This window comes from Dipodomys spectabilis, unplaced genomic scaffold (assembly GCF_019054845.1).
Source record: "Dipodomys spectabilis isolate Male_0828 unplaced genomic scaffold, ASM1905484v1 ptg000030l, whole genome shotgun sequence".
NCBI lineage: Eukaryota > Metazoa > Chordata > Mammalia > Rodentia > Heteromyidae > Dipodomys > Dipodomys spectabilis.
The window spans coordinates 6451468-6470605 of record NW_024870707.1 but is presented as its reverse complement, the minus strand read 5'-3'; the positions used below and the strand labels follow the sequence as shown (position 1 = coordinate 6470605).

General features: G+C 42.9%; 1 protein-coding gene across 1 annotated transcript in view; it reads left to right on the top strand.

The window, feature by feature from the left end:
* The first annotated feature begins 8146 nt into the window (after nucleotides 1-8146).
* Nucleotides 8147-19138, top strand: part of LOC122104900 (oxysterol binding protein) — a 29977-nt gene continuing 18985 nt past the window's right edge. The window contains exons 1-3 of the mRNA XM_042675898.1: nucleotides 8147-8652; nucleotides 13113-13321; nucleotides 17373-17623. Coding sequence (XP_042531832.1) covers nucleotides 8252-8652; nucleotides 13113-13321; nucleotides 17373-17623 — 861 coding nt within the window. The 5' untranslated portion in view covers nucleotides 8147-8251. The remainder of the gene's footprint in view (nucleotides 8653-13112; nucleotides 13322-17372; nucleotides 17624-19138) is intronic.

Here is a 19138-nt window from a genome sequence, read left to right as displayed (position 1 = left end):
ACAGGAAGTGGTGCTGTGGCTCAAGTGGTGGAATGCTCTCCTTGAGCTGAAGAGCTGAGGCATAGCGCCCAGGCTCAGAGTTCAAGTCTTACAACCAACAAAAAAGAGAAAAAGAACAAAAACAAAAACAAGAAAGAAAGAAAATGCAGCAACCAGAAGGAGTAAAAGCAGAACAGTGGCCAAGGATCAGTTGATTAGATGATTAGATCATAGGGATTAATAGAGACAGAGAATGTGTATACTACTATAATGATATACATATCATACATTGTTAAAACCCATGGACTGTGCCATAACAATTGGACCCTAATGTCCGATGGTCTGTGGGCTTTAAGTGGTAAGTGGGGTGTTGGGAATAGATTCATCAATGCTAACACGTGTACTATTGTGGGAGGTTGTACATGTGTGGAGACCGAAGCCTTTAGCCAATACTTTCAGCTCACTTTTTCTATGAATCTAAAGCTACTCTTTCAAAAAGAAATAACTTGCTTCCATAATGAGCATGGGGCCCTGGGTTAAAGCTCTAGCTGTAAAAACACAGAAAAAGAAAAAAGTAACCAAGTTAAATGTAGTGACTCACACCTCTAATCCTAGCTCCTCAGGAGGCAGAGCCAAGAGCCTTGAAGTTGGAGGTTTTCGGAGACTAGCCTAGGAAAAAAAATTTCATACGACCCTCTCTCCTCATCTCAAGCAATAAAAGCTGGAAGTGTACACTCCTCATCCTAGTGAGGTGGGAAAGGAAACATGAGTGTCCAGTCTTGACTCTGCATAAATGTGAGCCCTATTTGAAAAACAGCTAAAGCAGGAAGGAATAGGGTATGGCTCAAGTGATAGGACATCTACCTACCAAGCACCTAGGCCCTGAGTTCAAACCCCAGTACCACCAAAAAAAAAAAAAAAAAAGCCAAAAGAAATCATGAATGCATTTGGCAGGCAGAGCAGTTTTATTGAATGGAGGAGTAAAAAAATGGGTCAATAACAGAAGGCCAAGGCCCTGGTAGTAAAGAGTCTCAGAAAGCAAAATGAGTTCTTTATCAACTCTGTCCTATAGACCAAAGGGGTCATGAGGCTTCCCGCACAGAAAGTACACAGGGATTACTATTATGGTCTGGCTCACAAGGATCCTGTGTTGAAGGCTTGAACCCCAGCTGGTAGGTTCAATTACTGAAAGGTGATTGGACCAATTTAACCCATGGATTAAGCCAGTCAATGAATTCCAATTTCAAGAGAGTACCAGGTGGTGGTGGAAACTGGAAGGTGGCTCGGTGGAGAAACTAGGTCACTGGCAAAATAAATCCTTCAGCTGGATGCCAGTGGCTCACGCCTGCAATACTAGCTACTTAGGAGGCTGAGATCTAAGGATCTCAGTGTAAAGCCAGCCTAGGCAGGACAATTGATGAGACCCTCAGCTCCAATGAGCCACCACCAAAAATACGGAAGTAGAATTGTGGCTCACATAGTAGAGAGCCAGTCTTGAGTGAAAAAGCTAAGGGACAGTTCCCAGGCCCTAAGTTCCAGTGTATAAGCACACACACACACACACACACACACACACACACACACACACACTTCCTTAAATTGTTTTCCCAAGTATTTTGTCACAGTAGCAAAAATTGACTGATACATTGAATGCGTTTGGCTGACTTCCTTTTCCCTCTCTTTTTTTTTATGAATCATTTCAAAAGAAATAATAGACAATAGTACTCTTCATTCTAAGTACTGTAGCCCATTTCTCCAAGTTTTAAAGATGTTTTCCTTCATATTTCCCATACAAAGCAGATGCAATCACTGCTCACTATACATCCACTTTCAACTTGCCCCGACTGTCCCAAAAATGTCTTCCTTTTTTTTTTTTTTTTTTGCAGAAGCAGAATCTAATCAAGCATTCAATTGAATCTTGATAGGCAGACAGACTGAGATAGATGGACGGATGGATAGATGATAGATTTAGAGTCTGTGGATGTAGACCAGCAAGCTTCTGCTTGCTCAGGCTGGGAATATAGGCTTCAGTCCATCATGCCCTCTTCCTTTTCTTGCCGTTGGTTGTTTCCTAAGTATAAAACAACATATACGCGTGTGGTATTTTCACACTCGTATCCAATGTATCCTGATCAACCCTCTCTATTGTTATAACTTATTTCATAGCCCCTTTTTAAAATAATTTCCACAGGTTTCACTGCTCTATTTACACACATCGATATAAAATAAACTTATTCAAATATATTCAGTCTTACTCACCTTGTTAGCCCTCCTCCCTCCTCCTGGTAACCACTCCTCACTCATTTTTTTTATTTTTGTACAAAAAAAAAAGGCTTCACCATGATATATTTCCTTTTCTTTCTTCCTTTTTTTTTTTTTTTTGTGCCACTCTTGAGGTTGAACTCAAGCCCTAAGCACTGTTGCTGAGCATTTTTTCTCAGGCCAGTGCTTTACCACTTGAGCCACAGCTCCACTTCTAGGTTGTTTTTTGTTTTTGTTTTTGTTTTGGCCAGTCGTAGGGCTTGAACTCTGGGCATGATGCTGTCCCTCAGCTCTTCAGTTCAAGGTTAGCACTCTACCACTTGAGCCATAGCAACACTTCCAGCTTTTTCTGCTTATGTGCTGCGGAGGAATCAAACCCAGGGCCTCATGCATGCAAGGCAAGCACTCTACCACTGAGCCACCTTCTCAGTCTCTAGATTAGTTTAGTTTAGTTTTGTATTTTTGATAGTTGATTGAAAATCAGAGTCTGCCAGACTGACCTGCCTGGGTTGGCTCTGAACCACAATCCTTAGATCTCAGCCTCCTGAGTAGCTAGGATTACAGATATGAACCATGGGTGCCTGGCCTTTTTCAACTTCTTAATTTTTTTGTTATCTATACATATTTGTGCCATTTCACTAAATATATGTGATGTGCATGTATTCTGTTTTGTCCAGAAACTATTGCTTCCTTTCCCACCCTAATCCTCTATTGATCAACAGCTTTCACTGAGATTTCTTATACCGTTTTCATACAATGTTTTTATTTTATTTATTTATTTATTTTTGGTCCAGTTGTGGGGCCTGAACTCTGGGCCTGGGCGCTGTCCCTCAGCTCTTCAGTTCAAGGCTAGCGCTCTACCACTCGAGCCACAGCGCCACTTCCAGTTTTTTTCTTTTTTGCTTATGTGGTGCTGAGAAATCGAACCCAGGGCCTCATGCGTGCAAGGCAAGCACTCTACCACTGAGCCACATACAATGTTTTTTAAAAACTATTTACCTTCTTTTTCCCTTTCCTTCTCATTCTCCTAAACAGTCCCATAGTTAACTCATGCCATCTTCTGTATATATACATATGAATATGTAATGAATATTTGTGTGTGTGTTAGTTCTAGCTTCCTGCAAGTGAATGCATACAACATTTGGCATTTTGAACATGGCTTACCTTGCTCAACATGATGTTCTCCAATTCTACCCATTTTCCTGCAAGTGACTGATTTCATTTTTCTTTCCATGACATATAGATGTACCATATTTTCTATATCCATTCATCTGTTGTTGAACATGTTGGCTGATTCCACTGTTTGGCTGTTGTGACCATCACGGCAATATGTATGGGTATACAAGGGTCTTCCTTGTGTATTGATCTATGCTCCTGTGGGTATATACCCAAGAGTGGTATCGTGGGGTCTGATCTGTATTTAGGTTTTTGAGGAAACTGTATTCTGCTATCCTTAGCGGTTGCACTAGTTTACATTCCCACCAACAGTGTCTAAGGGTTCCTTTTGCCCCACATCCTTGCCAGCATATATTTTCCTGAAGACTGCTTATTCTGACTGGGGTGAGATAGAATCTTTGAATAGTTTTGATTTGTATTTTCTTTATGGCTGAAGATATTGGCCATTTCTTCTTGTACCCATTAGCCATTTGTACTTTTTCTGAGAACTATCTGTTCAACACTCTTGACCATTTATTAATTGGATTTTTGTTCTTTTGTAGTTTAAGCTTTTGAGCTCTTTGTATATCTATCCTGGATATTAACCCTTTCTCTGCTGAACAGATAGCAAAGATTTTCTATGGGTTGTCTCTTGGTTTGAGGAATTCTTCCTTTTGCTATGCAGAAACTTTCTGATTTAATATAGTTCCATTTGCCAGTTCTTGTTCTTGTTTCCTGGGCAATTGGAGTTCTATTCAGAAAATGATGTCTGGGCCCAGAGCTTCTAGATTTTTTCCTAGGTTTCCCTATAGTAGATTTAAAGCTCAGGTCTTACTTTGAGTTCTTTGATCCATAGTTGATTTTTGCACAGGATGAGAGGTCGATTCAAGTTGCAGTCACCTGCAAGTAGTCTTGGCAGCTGCTAGAGGTTGTCTTTTCTTTAATGTGTCAAATATTAAATGGCTGTAGCTGTGTTTTCTCTTGTATTTTCCTTTGGACTCTGGGATTGTTTCTATGCTGGTAACTCCCAACATTGTTTTAGCTGTTTGGGGTCTTTTATGTTTCCATGTGATTTCAATACTGGAGTTTGAACTAAGGGCCTTCATTTGATTGTCTGGTGCTCTACTACTTGAGCTATGTCTCCAAATTGGCTTTTTGTTGGTTATTTTGGAGGCTGCATCTACTTTTCTGCCTGGGTTGGCTTCAAACCTCAATCTCCCAACACTTAATCTCCTAAATGCTAGGATTACAGGCATGAAACACTGGCATTCAGCCATATATATGAATTGTTTATTTCTATTTCTGTAAAGAACAGCATTGGGATTTTGATGAGCATTGCATTGAGTCTGGAGATTTCTTTTGGCGATGGATTCACTTCACACTATTTCTGCCAATCCACGTGCATAGCAATTATTTCTTTTAGTGTCTTTAATTTCTTTAAGGTTTTATAGATTTCACTGGAGAAGGCTATCACTTCATTAAGTCAATACCTAGATATTTTCATTTTTGAGACTATTATGAATTGAATTGTTTTCTTGATTTTTTTTCAGTTCTTCATTACTAGTATTTGGAAAAGCTACTGATTTCTGAGTGATTTTATATCCTTCTAGGTTTTTAAATGTGTTTAACCTACCTAGAAGTATGCTGGGGGGAGGGGTTGTTTTTGTTTTTTGGATTTTATTGTCAGATATGGGTGGGGCTTGAACTCTGGGCCTGGGCACTGTCCCTGAGCTCTTCAGCTTAAGGCTAGCGCTCTACCAGTTGAGCCACAGCACCACTTCTGGCTTTTTCTGTTATATAGTGCTGAGGAATCGAACCCAGGGCCTCATGCATGTAATGCAAGCACTCTACCACTGAGCCACCTTCCCACCCTTTTTTTTTTTTTTTTAGAACTATCACCACTGACTTTTATATGACACTGATTTCCATAATCCATGTTTTACTTTTTTTGTCAGTTGTCTTATTGAATGTTTCACATTCATGACGACTATCTCCTTTGGGAGTATCATTTAACTGGTTTCTCCAGCTCCTATAAACTCATGATGTGCAGTATCCTGTGTCCTGCAGCAGAGGCGGGACCTCATCACAAGGCCTCATCCGATTGTCTTGGGGTTAGTGATGCTAAGCCAGATTCTGGGTTTATATGGGCACAGCCAGACCTCCTGGTAGTACGTTTCTCTTTTATAACTCACATTTCTGTGATGTTTGAAGTTATCAAATACATTCATGTGCACTTACAAACCTTATTTCACACCTGTAAGTTTTTATTCCTTTCTTTCAAAATTATTCCTTTTCAATAAAAATGAAAACTGAGGTTGTTTATTCCAGGTGCTTAAACGACGTTGTCAAAGTCAGAGCCAATAAGTAGAAAAAGCAGAACTCAAGCATGTGTTTATTAATTTTACTTCACTTTAAAAATGTTCATCTGTAATAATCTAAAACAAAGCGATATTTTTAGTGTGTTTTTTTTTCCTTCAGAATTCAATAAACATGTGGAACCATTTTAAAAAGAGGGGTGTGGTGGTGGCAGTGTATTTTTCTTTACTTTTTTTTGAAATTACCAAGGAAAATTAACTTGTTTCATAGTCTCAAACCTATTTGTGTTAGCTATTCAATCTGGTAAGATGTAGCCTATGCTCGTTTCCTCAATGATTCTGCTTTTGGTCACATTCCTTAACATTAGCTTGGAACATCTAAATGGGACATTAGTTGCTGAATTTGGATTCATAACCGTGGTACTAACAAATTCAGCTGATAACATAGGCACTGGTAACTCACACCTGTAATCCTGACTACTCAGGATGCTGAGATGTGAGGATCCCAGTTCAAAGCCAGCCCAGGCAGGAAAGTCCCTGAGACAATCCAACTAAGCACCAAAAAAGCTGGAAGTGAAGCTGTAACTCAAATAGAGCCTTCAGGGGGAAAAAAAAAAAAAAAGCTTAAGGAGTGTCTAGGACCTGAGTTCAAGCCCACAGATTGGCATATGTGCCCGTGAGCACACACACACACACACACACACACACACACACACACACACACACACATTCAACTGATAAAAAATGACAAATTTCTATTCCTTTTTTAGATCCGAGATCAGGACTTGAAGTTGGTACCTGACATTTTCTTGCACTGATTAGCTCTCTACTCATTAAACCACACCTCCATCCTCTAAAGAGTTGGTTATTTTCTTTCTTCCTTTTTTTTGTCTAAAATTTTACACACACACCTGTATTATAGGTGTTGTGTATATGTGTGTACGAGTTATTAGCATCGATTAATTGTACTAGGGGCTTCAACAAGTCCATTTATGCATATAATGCATCTTAATCATAACTACCTCCTCCATCATTCTCAGTCTTTCTCTCAACCTTTCCCAAACCACTTCCACTTCTATGTATGTATATTGTATACAAAGTATTTTTACTATATTTGTTGTCTGTCCCCTCCCACCAGCTCAAACACCTTGGACACGTTTTAACTTTGTTAAAATGCATGCCAACTGTTCAAAAGTTTCACCACAGTATCTCACACTTGCATATATTTTAGTCAGATTGTGCATAATGGGTGTGTAACACCCTGCGTGCTTACTTAAATATTTTAGATTACATATGCAGTTTTTATGCTGAACCCAACAAGAGGCTTTAGATTTACTAGACACAAATCAAATCAGGTCCGGGCAAATCTATTTGCTCGGGAAGCTAGGCCAGCAAATGTGGGACATTATCAGCTGGTGCTATGACCCTCTACAATCAAAGCTAAAGGTGGTGGGGTGATGACGGGACCCACCAGGGAATGAGGGATCCGGGAAGGGACTGGGGAAGCTTTCCGAATCCTCCAGAAACCAGGCCTCGAGCTCTACGTGAGAAGAGGCCCTAAAGACGGGCTCTGGAGGGGCCTGAAAGAGTCACCAGCTCATTCCTTCCCATAAGCACACTCTAGAAGGCCTCAATTCAGAAAGAGGAAATTGGATATCGCGCCCACAACCAATAACAATGCTTCAGAGAGGCATACGAGCGCCCGCCTCCAACCAACTTCCCCACGCTGAAAACAGGCGGGTATGCACCCCCAAGCCTAAATTTTACTGGTTGCCGTGACCGGTCCTTCTCTCAGTAGGCCTTTTCATTGGTCAGTGTTACCAAGCTCTAGCGCTCACAGACCATTCCCAGAACCAATCATCTCCAGTCCTCGCCCGCCCGCCTCTCCATCGTATGAGCGATACGCGTGGTAACCAATAAGAAATGAGCGTGAGGATGTCAAGGCGAGACTCCTCCCCTTTTGCCTCGACGCGTTCAGTAAGTGGTAGAAAAGGTTGAGCAGCTGATACCAACCTCCAATCAGTCGAGGCGGAAGAGGATGACGCGAAGAGTGATGGGAGGAGGTGACGTGGCAGTGACAGCAGCATAAACTGAAATGAGTGACGGAAAGCCTAGCCAATCGACGATCAAAGTGGCCAGGCACTCGGCCTCACCCCGTCCTCCCAGAGCGCTAGGGACTTCAAGAAATCACCAATGAGCTGGTCTGTGCTTCTGATTGGCCTTCGTCTCAGCCAATGAACGTCAGAGTTGGTGGACGCGTCCCACCCCCCCCAGGCTCTCACTGGGCGGAGTAGAATGACAGGCCCGAGAGAAATGCCAATGTCCGCGGGGTCTCCCGCAAGTGACACTCGGCGGCACCAATCGACGTGCTCCTTCCCGGCGGTCGAGCCCTCCTTCCCCCGGCGGGCCTGGCGGGGCGGGGACGCTGCGCGGCGGCGGCTGATGCGCTAGCCGTGTGGGGCGCTCCGGGAGGCGGCGGCGGCGGCGGCGGCGGTTCTCGTAGGCGATTCCGGTCCTGTATCTCAGGGCGGCGACGGTTCATGGCGGCGACGGAGCTGAGAGGAGTGGTGGGGCCGGGGCCGGCAGCCATTGCAGCCCCCGGCGGCGGCGGCGGCGGCGCCGGTCCTCCGGTGGTGGGAGGCGGCGGCGGAGGCGGCGGCGGCGGCGGCGGCGCCGGTGGCGGCCGCGGGGACGCTGGGCCCGGCTCCGGGATCGCGTCGGGGACGGTGGCCGCCGCGGCTGCGGGCGGCGCGGGCTCCGGAGCCGGAGGAGTGGCGGCGGCGGGCCCGACCCCTGCGCCAGCGACCGGGGGTTCGGGCGGCTCGGGGGCCGGGGGTTCGGGGTCGGCTCGAGAGGGCTGGCTCTTCAAATGGACCAATTACATCAAAGGCTACCAGCGGCGGTGGTTCGTGCTGAGCAACGGACTCCTGAGCTACTACAGGTAAGCACTTCCGGGGCGCTGTCACTCACCTGCTGCTCCCCCCCCCCCCCCCCCCGCCGCAGCCCCTCCGTCCCGCGCCCGGGGCCTCCGGCGGGCATCGCCGCCGAGCTCGCCCCCCCCCCCCCCACCGGGGCCACCTGCCCTGATCGACAGCCCACTGTCACGAAAGGACTGAACACCCGCCCGCGCCCACCTCCCGCCCCTCCCTCCCCCCCCCACTGCCACCCCCACCCTCAGTCTGCCCCGGCTTCACCCCCCTTCCGACAGGGATTGTTTGTTTGGGTGTTTTCTTGTGATTCTTTTTTTCTTCTTCTTTCGGGAGATGGGAGGGGAAGAAGCATCTGTGTCTTCTTCCATTGTACTTCTGCCACCACGTGGGTGCAAGTGATCGATTCTGCAATCTGGGCACCCACTGGTGGAGGTGCTCAGGGGGCTCGGGCCGGAGAGCAGAGGCTGAGCACTGTTACCCCCCCACCCCCCCCCCAAGAGCTTGTTTAGTGTGAAGTCCCGAGGCGTAGCGCTCTACAGATAGCTACACCCTACTTTCCCCAAATTCAAGGTTATTCGTAGCCTTTGAGGGACCGGCCCCTGCGTGAAGACACCACACACTGGGTGGCCTCGGGATTCTGCCCCCTACGTCCCACTAGCTCCCGGACACTGGCACCTAACTTTTGCATTCTGCAGAGTCTAGAATGGGAGATGTGCGCTCTGTTGCTGCTTTTATTTTTGTTTGTCTCGTCTTCCTTAGGAATGGTTGGTTGTCTTTCCAATGTTTCTCTTACCTTTTTTTTTTTTCTTCTTCTTCTAGTTAGTGTTAAGTGATATTAAAAGAGGAGCCTGTATCTTTGGTATGATTACTTATACTGCTCAGTGTTTGTTTTGGAATGGTTAATGTACACTTAAAGTGACTCACAACCTGGTTTTATCATAACACGGTTTGGGGCTTATATTATTCTAGATAGAGGTGCTAAAATGAGTGATCCAGGGACAGGACATAATCATTTCCCAAGGGCTGGAGATTTCACATTGAGTATTTGGCTCCTAGCCACAGCCTTGGTAGTTAAGAGAGAGTCCCATCTTCCTGATGTGGAAACTGAGACTTAGCATGGAGGAGCCAGGATTCCAAACTACTTCTTTCACATCATCTCAGGGAAAGAAATGATTACTTATCTATCCCAAGTAAGTATAGATCATGACTACAATGTGTGTTTTATACTAAAATTATATTTAAAGGGAAATTTTGCTTAGAATAATGACATTTCTAACTGAAATCTCTTTCTAAAGGCAATCCTATTTGGTACCCCAAACACTGATGTCTATCAGTAGCTCACTTTGTATTTCTTCTCCTCCCCTCCCCACCACTGGCAGCCACTTTGCTAGCAGGAGCTAATGTGACCAACTCCTTTCCAAGCTCCATTGTATTGGCCCTTCAGAATTTTGGGGAGAAATTGAGAGTTGGTGGTTGTTGGCATGAAAATATTACTTGTCCTCAGTAGATAAGATTCAGTAGATAGTCCTTCCTCATTACTCAAGTGGCATTAATTGTGAACAGTTGTATGTTATCTTTGGCATTATTCTATTTAGAATTTATTTTAATCTCAGTTTTTCTAACTAAGATTAAGTTGCATCTAACTAAGATGTTTAGTTTGCCCTGAAATTTTTACCCCTACTCAAATTTATGTTTTCCTATCACCCCAATATTCAGATTGAAATCCTAGGTTAGCTCATAAATCACTATTTGCACTAATTCTCCAACTGTACATAAGTTGAGGCTTTTGTTTGTTTTCAGTTCATCCTAGTTTTTGATTTATCTACTGTCTAGGCTAGTTGATTCTTATTCAGTACCAGTATTAATTTTGGATAGTAATGACTTATGTATTGCTGTTTTTTTCAAGTAGTTGTACCCACTTTTAATGTCTCTGTAACAAGAGCCAGTGGTGGTAACTGTCTGACTACTACTCTTTCTAAAACATACTAACCCATATTTTAGGAATTATGCCATTGTCTTATCCTTGCTAACTAGGATGGTCCTATCCACAACCAAGCAACAGAGGATCTACAATATCAAATCATGTCTATACTACCCTCAAAATTGCAGTAAAGTACTGCCTTCCAACTGTATTCACAGTTTATTCTTCCTCTGGTCCCTGTTGCCCTCTTGGAATTAATTAGCCTATCTGTCATCCCTCCTGCTTTTCATGCCTTCAGAAACTGCAATCTGTATATAGACTATTTCCAAAATACCATTTTCCTTTTAACTGAGATCATGTGCTTCCTAGACCCTCACAAACTATCCTAATAGAATTTAGCAAGCCACTTCCTTCTGTTTATGTATTTGTACATACCCAATTACTTAGACACCTCGCTACCTAAAATCTTACATATAATCATTGCTCTCAGACATCATAACAGGCTATCATATTTGTTTTCCTAGCTAGCTTCAGGAGATTGAATTACTATTTTGGCTGGTCTTTTTCAGGCAAGAACTTTCTAGCCAGAAAATACCACATCATGCTATGGGACCTTAAGAACTCTCCTTGTACTCTGAGAATCATGTTTTTCTGGCTTCTGAACTAATCATTTATAAGCATAGGCACATCTACCTAACTCCAAGAGCATTGTAATCAAGCTTGTCTTTTCTCCTAAAATCTTGCTATTTGTGAAACTGCTGTACACTTTCTTATTTAAGAAACTTATTAGGGGCTGGGAAGGCGGCTCAGTGTAAAGCGCTTGCCTTGCATGCCAGAGGCCCTGGGTTCGATTCCTCAGCACCACATAAGCAAAAAGAAAAAAGCCGGAAGTGGTGCTGTGGCTCAAGTGGTAGAGCACTAGCCTTGAGCTGAAGAGCTGAGGGACAGCGCCCAGACCCAGAGTTCAGGCCCCATGACTGGACCCCCCCCCCAAAAAAAAAGAAAAAGAAACTCCTTTAGTGCATGATGACCCAGGAAGAAGAAATTCCTAGGAGTTAGTTAGTGGAAAGTACTTATAAGTAGGAATATGTTAGAAGGTCCAAGTACCACCCTTCAAATAGAAGGCAAGGGTGACAGACCTGTCAGCTGTGCATCTGTAATTCAGCCTGCATTATTCATAATGTAACTAAAGCTTAGGAATGGGAAGGTAAGAATAGAAAAAAAGGAGAAAAAACAACACAGGGATTCATATTACAGTGTGGCAGATGCAGGGGATGGAACATAGCCCAGTCCATTGAGACCCCCGTGTTGATCTCAGGCTGTCATTTTTGAATTTGGGGAACCAAAAACAGTCTTATGTGACAAACCAAATACCAAATCTGTCTTCCTAAGCCCAGGAAACAACCTTTACAAACATACCAAACCTTTGTTTTGGGAGATAGGGTGTTGTGTGTGCCATGTCTGGCATGTAGGAATTCTGGATGTGACGGGTGTGTTTGGCCACTTGGCTCTATTGAAAGGGAAATGGTTCTGCTATGTAATGTGGCAGTTGGCAAAGGACTTTGACCTCTTTATGTTCCAAGTTGGACAGAGTAAACTACAGTCAATGTACAGGTCCCTGAGGATGACCAGCAGGTGGTGAAGTAATTAGCACAGTTTATACTGTATACTCAATTGTGCTAGTAGCTGGAAGCCCATTTTATGTGAAGTTTCTTGTAGCTCCTTGTCACCAAGTAGCGCTGTGAAGTTAAAGTCAGTCTATTAATAGAGCTGTCAGTCAGAAGACATTGGGAAAATTTTTACACCCAGTCCTCTGGGTGAGGATCTGCTGAATCTTTCCTGGCTATTAATAGGATGGCTTAGGAGTTCCCACCAGAAGAAGTCTGTTGGCCTTAGTAGGCAAGAATGTTTTCCAGAAAGGTTAAAATGTCTGGTGATCCATTTGTGATGATTTTTTTCCTTTACTGTCTCTGATAGCTAGCTAGATGTTCTTATTTCAAGTCATTTGAGCCATAGCCAATGTGTAATAGTCTAAACATTTGTGGTTTGCCTTTTTAAACACTTCTGAAATATGATTCTAAGCATGGTGTGACAGTTCTTATTTTGTGGTGATTTATAGTGAGGGGAATGCTCTACTGTCTGTAAAATGGAGCTATTCCCAAGGAATCAAATTGCCATACAAAATTGGGTTGCATGAGGTTATTAAGTACTTTCTAACTTGCTAAGTAGTAATTATGGACTGCAGAAGAGCATGAGGAGACCTTTGAGGTCAGAATATTCTGTCTGTATATATTTGTCCGAACATTTTAAATTGCTGAATTAATAATATGTCCTTAAACTTTAGTAAAGCCTATTTTTAAAAGCAAATGGCGAGACGAACAATAAGGCAGTAAAACCTGATTCAGAGACTTCTAGGAAATATATCTAGAATTTGTTGATTCTCAAGCCCACTGAATTTACAAAGAGCTGAGAGTGATGGAGAAAAGTGGAACATGATGAAGGATAAGCTATCACCTTTCTTTTTAGTTTATTTTTATCTCATTATTACAGGTCAAAGGCGGAAATGAGACATACCTGCCGTGGTACCATCAACCTCGCCACTGCGAATATCACTGTCGAGGATTCTTGCAACTTCATCATTTCCAATGGGGGCGCCCAAACCTACCATCTGAAGGCAAGCTCAGAAGTAGAGAGGCAACGCTGGGTGACAGCTCTAGAACTGGCCAAGGCCAAGGCCGTTAAGATGCTGGCAGAATCAGGTGGGGAGCAAAGCATACTATTCCTGGGAGTCTTTCTGTTGACCTCTCTGCTGTGTCGTCTGTCTGTTAGATGACTCATTCTTCTTATACAGTATTTCTCCTGGAGTGGTAGCTTTCAACTGGGGCCAATTTTGTGTATACACAGGTGTGCATATGTGTACATACGCCAAGGACAGTTGGCGATGTCTGGAAATATGTTTAGTTTTTACTTTCGAAGAGTGGAGATGTTATTGTCAACTAGAGAGTAGAGATGAACAATACTGCTAGTCTCCCTCCAAAGCATAGGATAGTACTGCCCACAAAGAAATAATCTAGCCAAGATTGAAAAAAAAACACTGGAGATACATAACATTTTTTGCATTTGTTTGTTTAATACCAATCAACTACCTTAAAATTTTGAGACGTAATTACTTTATGTCTAAATCAAGTGTCAAATCAGTTTCTAAATCAAATAGTGAGTTGCTAAACAACTTAACAATTTAGATCTACCCCAACTTTTCTCTTTTCTCCTGATAGCTTATTTGTTAGTTAAGTTAAACTCTTAATGTACACCAAAAAAAAACTATGTATGTAGGGGCTGGGAATGTGGCTTAGTGGTAGAGTGCTTGCCTAGCATGCATGAAGCCCTGGGTTTGATTCCTCAGTACCACATACACATAAAAGGCTAGAAGTGGTGCTGTGGTTCAGGTGGTAGAGCTCCAACCTTGAGCACAGAGAAGCTCATGGACAGAGCCCAGGCCCTGAGTTCAAGCACCAGAACCTTCCCCCCCAAAAAACCCTATATATGCAATATTTCTGTGAAAAGTCATTTTTGTATGTTACACTAAAAAGAAGAGTTTCTTTTATTATTGGGGGTGGGAGATTGCCAGGCCTTGAACTCAGGGTCTTGCACCTGCTTGGCCAGGCGCTCTATTGCTGAGCCACTCCTCCAGCTCTGCTGTTTTCTTATTTTAGAGATGGGATCTAGCAAGCATTTCTACCCTCTGGCCTTCAACTGTAATTTCATCTTTTTGAGTAACTAAGATTATAGATATGCACCACAAGTGCCTGGCAAAAGAACAGTTAATGGTTTTGATTTTTTTTCTTCAAGAAAAATGGTAAGATTTGCCCATAGTGTCTTCATACTAGCTTTTTTCTTTTAGAGTGGGCTAGGGTCACTGATGGACTTTGCTGTCTCTTTTCTTCTTGTCATTCCCCATATTGTATTTAATGTCTATTAAGCAATGAAAAGAAAATTCTCTGTTTTGTGAACTTTTCAGTAACAGGTTATATTTTGACCCTGATCCTGTCTCTCTCTTTCACAGATAGGGCATATCTTTCCTTACTTCTTTTAATTTTGGTGCTGGTGTTAGCTCCATGGCACTGCTAGGAAAGTACTTTGTAGAGCACTTTTAGAAAGTGTTGAGTATAAAGTGATAGAGCATAGCTCTCACAGCATAGCTTCCCACTTGCTATTGGAGTAGTAGTTTATATAAGACTTTGTATTGCTTTTATACTGGTGCTAGTGTCAAATGAGTTCTTCGTCATGAAATTCTTGAGCTGTCCTTGAGAAGATAAATTGATTAAACTTACTTCTCTGAAGAGGAAATAAGAATGGCCAATAGACACATGAAGAAATGCTCAACCTCTCTAGCCATAAAAGAAATGCAAATCAAAACAACATTGAAATTCCATCTCACCCCAGTTAGAATGGCTATAATCAAGAACAGATGCTGGAGGGGATATGGCCAGAAGGGAACCCTACTGCATTGTTGGTGGAAGTGTAAACTTGTTCAACCACTTTGGAAAGCAGTATGGAGGTTCCTCAAAAGACTCCACATAGAGCTCCCCTATGACCCAGCAGTCCTACTTTTGGGCATTTACCCAAATGATCTCAAACAAGACCATACTAAAACTACCAGCACCACTGTATATATTGCAGCATTATTTACCATAGCTAAGATATGAAACCAACCCAGATGCCCCTTAGTAGATGAATGGGTCAAGAAAATGTGGTATAGGGACTGGGAAGGTGGCTCAGTGGTAGAGCGCTTGCCTTGCATGCATGAGGCCCTGGGTTCGATTCCTCAGCACCACATAAGCAAAAAGAAAAAAGCCGGAAGTGGCGCTGTGGCTCAAGTGGTAGAGTGCTAGCCTTGAGCTGAAAAGCTGAGGGACAGTGCCCAGGCCCAGAGTTCAGGCCCCACGACTGGACCCAAAAAAAAAAAAAAAAAAGAAAAGAAAATGTTATGTATATACATATACACATACATACATACAATGGAATTCTATGCCGCCATCAGAAAGAATGGCATTCCCCCATTTGTTAGGAAATGGAAAGACTTGGAAAAAATTATATTAAGTAAGCCAGGCCCAAAGAAACATAGGTCCCATGGTTTCCCTTATCTACAATAATTAGTATATGTCTGGGACAAGTAGAAAAGGTCAAAAGCTGTATTTGACTAGATAAGATGAAGTTAGGGCTGGGAAGGTGGCTCAGTGGTAGAGCGCTTGCCTTGCATGCCTGAGGCCCTGGGTTCGATTCCTCAGCACCACATAAGCAAAAAGAAAAAAGCCGGAAGTGGCGCTGTGGCTCAAGTGGTAGAGCGCTAACCTTGAGCTGAAGAGCTGAGGGACAGCGTCCAGGCCCAGATTTCAGGCCCCACGACCAGACCAAAAAAAAAAAAAGATGAAGTTAAAGATGAAATGAACCCCAAGATAGGGACACAAGTGGTTTTTTCATTCTTGTATTGTTCTAATGTATTTATAAGGTACCATGTGATTTTTTTTTTTTTTTTTTGCTTTGTATGTTTCTCTCCCACGTGTTTTCACTGTATTTGAGATCAGTATAATTGGGGGAGGGGAAGGGAAAAAACAAAATGTTTAAATAGGGATACAGTTTGACCCATTGTAACAATGGGATATACAAGACACTATGTTGAAAAACTTTTAGGTGGGTGGGGGGAGTATAGTTGTGGAGGTGGGAGGGAAGGGATGGTAGGGGAAAAACAAAGGAGAAGGCAACAATGCTTGATAAGTCATGTACTCATTGGGGCTGGGAAGGTGGCTCAGTGGTAGAGCGCTTGCCTTGCATGCCTCATGAGGCCCTGGGTTCAATTCCTCAAGTGGTGCTGTGGCTCAAGTGGTAGAGCGCTAGCCTTGAGCTGAAGAGCTGAGGGATATTGCCCAAGCCCAGAGTTCAGGCCCCATGACTGGACCCAAAAAAAAAAAAAAAAGACATGTACTCATTACTTTGTTCATGTAACTATAACCTCTCTGTACAGTATTTTCACAATAAAAAACTTACAAAAATAAATTGAGGGGCTGGGAAGGTGGCTCAGTGGTAGAGCGCTTGCCTTGCATGCATGAGGCCCTGGGTTCAATTCCTCAGCACCACATAAGAAAAAAGAAAAAAGCCGGAAGTGGTGCTGTGGCTCAAGTGGTAGAGCGCTAGCCTTGAGCTGAAGAGCTGAGGGACAGCGCCCAGGCCCAGAGTTCAGGCCCCACGACCGGACCAAAAAAAAAAAAAATTGAATAAACTTTTAATGACATGGACTTGGTCACAGAAGTAGATTCTTATTCACAACCCATTTTTCAGAGGGCTCACTTATCACCGGACAGAGAATGACAGATTTTCATAGAAATTATTTGAACTATCTGGAACCCTCAAGGTAACGTTTAAAGTCTCAATCATACAATTCCTAATTCCAAGAGCCATTTAGCTTCTTCATCATACCTACCAAGCCAGTAGTTCTTAAATTTCAACTTTTGGAACACCTGAGCGGCTTATTAGAAATACAGATTCCCAGGCCCTGTCTCATACCAGCCGAACCAATGTCTCTGGGAGTAGAACCAGCAACTTTGCACCTTTAAGAAGCACTCTAGATATTTCTGGTGCAGGTAGTCAGTGTACCACATTGTAGGGAAATTGTGTGGTAATGACAGGCCTGCAGTCAATCAGAAGGCCCAGCAAGAACAGTGTCAGTTTGCTTGTGGACAGAGTAGGTAGGGTTCCAACTCTTGAGTCCTGGCCCTGGAGTCTTCCTATAACTTACCCTTTGTATTCCTGCAGATGAATCAGGAGATGAAGAGTCTGTCTCACAAACTGACAAGACTGAGCTGCAGAATACCCTTCGAACCCTCTCCAGCAAAGTAGAAGACCTGAGCACATGCAATGACTTGATAGCTAAGCATGGCACAGCCCTGCAGCGTTCCCTCAGTGAGCTGGAATCCCTGAAGTTGCCTGCTGAGAGCAATGAAAAGATCAAACAGGTCAACGAAAGAGCCACACTCTTTAGGATAACATCCAATGCCATGATCAATGTGAGTGCAGATGGTGTCTCTGTTCTTTTTGATTCTTTCCCTCTGTGAAACATAATTCTTACCCCAAAGCTGGATTGTAATTGATAAAGCCCAGAACATTAGGTCCTGCTTCAGTGCTCAGGGGCTTTAAGTTACATTGTTTGTTTCATGAAATAGAAAAGGCTTGTGAAGATGGAATGACTTTAGTGCTCTGCTCAATTGATCAGGAGGACATTGTTTATAGCCTGGAAGTTTGTTAGGTGTCCAGGGGTCCAGCCCTGCTTCTCACCAGCAGGGTATCTGCTGATTATAATTGTTGAGTCCATAAACCTCTTTAGGATGTCTTCTTCATTTGCTTACTTTTACCTAGTTTAATCTTTCAGCAAAAGATCACTGTAGGTCCTTTTCAGTGTCGTGTTCTTTAGCTTCATGTTGGGGTCCTCCTCCTACTTGGCTAATAGATTCTGGCATGCAAGATAGTAACTGAAGGATTAAGAACTAGCGATAACACAGAACTAGTTAGTCCCATCATTAGTCCTTAATCTCACAAGCAATTATGTTACTAAGACAAAATACTCAACTTTGGACACCTTTCCTTTAAAAAGAAGGAGCAACAGTATTTCTGCCTCTTCACGATTGCTATCTTGGGTGGCTGTCATTTGTTTGCAGTATATTTTAGCTGCTTGGGTGCCAGATTCCAGGTAAACAAAGCATTGCTGGTATTACTGATGTATTGACAGTATGAAATGAATACATGGTTTTAACAAGGCTGTTTTTACTTCTACTGGTAATTTATTCTCACTAGGCAGGTTATCGTAGTTCCCTTCGTATAAAAACACTCAAAGACATTTCATAAGTAAGAAGAGTATCCTGTGAGAAAAAGTTTTCAGGCCTCTTTGCCTAATTAAGTGGGATGAAATTACCTCACTAGTGCCAGATTTTCCCTTGCTTAAGGAAAGACAGTAAGATGTTTGCTTAGAGCTAATTTACTTTACATGGCTCTAAAAGATCAAAGAACTTTTTCTGTGACCAAGATTTAGAATTTTCTTACTCTGCCCTTTTGTTACTTGCTTGGAGTTGTGATACCTTCATTTCAATACCACATCCTGACATGCTGAACACTTTGTTCTTTTCTTTTCTTTTCTTTTTTGTTATTTGTGGAGCTTGAACTCAGGGCCTAAGTGCTATCCCTGAATTCTTTTGCTCAAGGCCTAGCACTCTACCACTTTGAGCCACAGCTCAGCTTCCAGTTTTCTGGTTGTTCATTGGAGATAAGAATCTCATAAGCTAGACACCAATGGCTCATGCCTGTAATCCTAGCTACTCAGGAGGCTGAGATCTGAGGATCATGGTTCAAAGCCAGCCTGGGCAGGAAAGTCTGAGATTCTTACCTCCAATTAACCATCAGAAACCAGAAGTGGTGCTGTAGCTTAAGTGGTAGAGTGCTGGCCTTGAGCTGAAGAGCTCAGGGATAGTGTTCAGGCCCAAAGTTCAAGCCCCACACCCAAAAAAATATAAAAAAGAAAGAAAGAAACA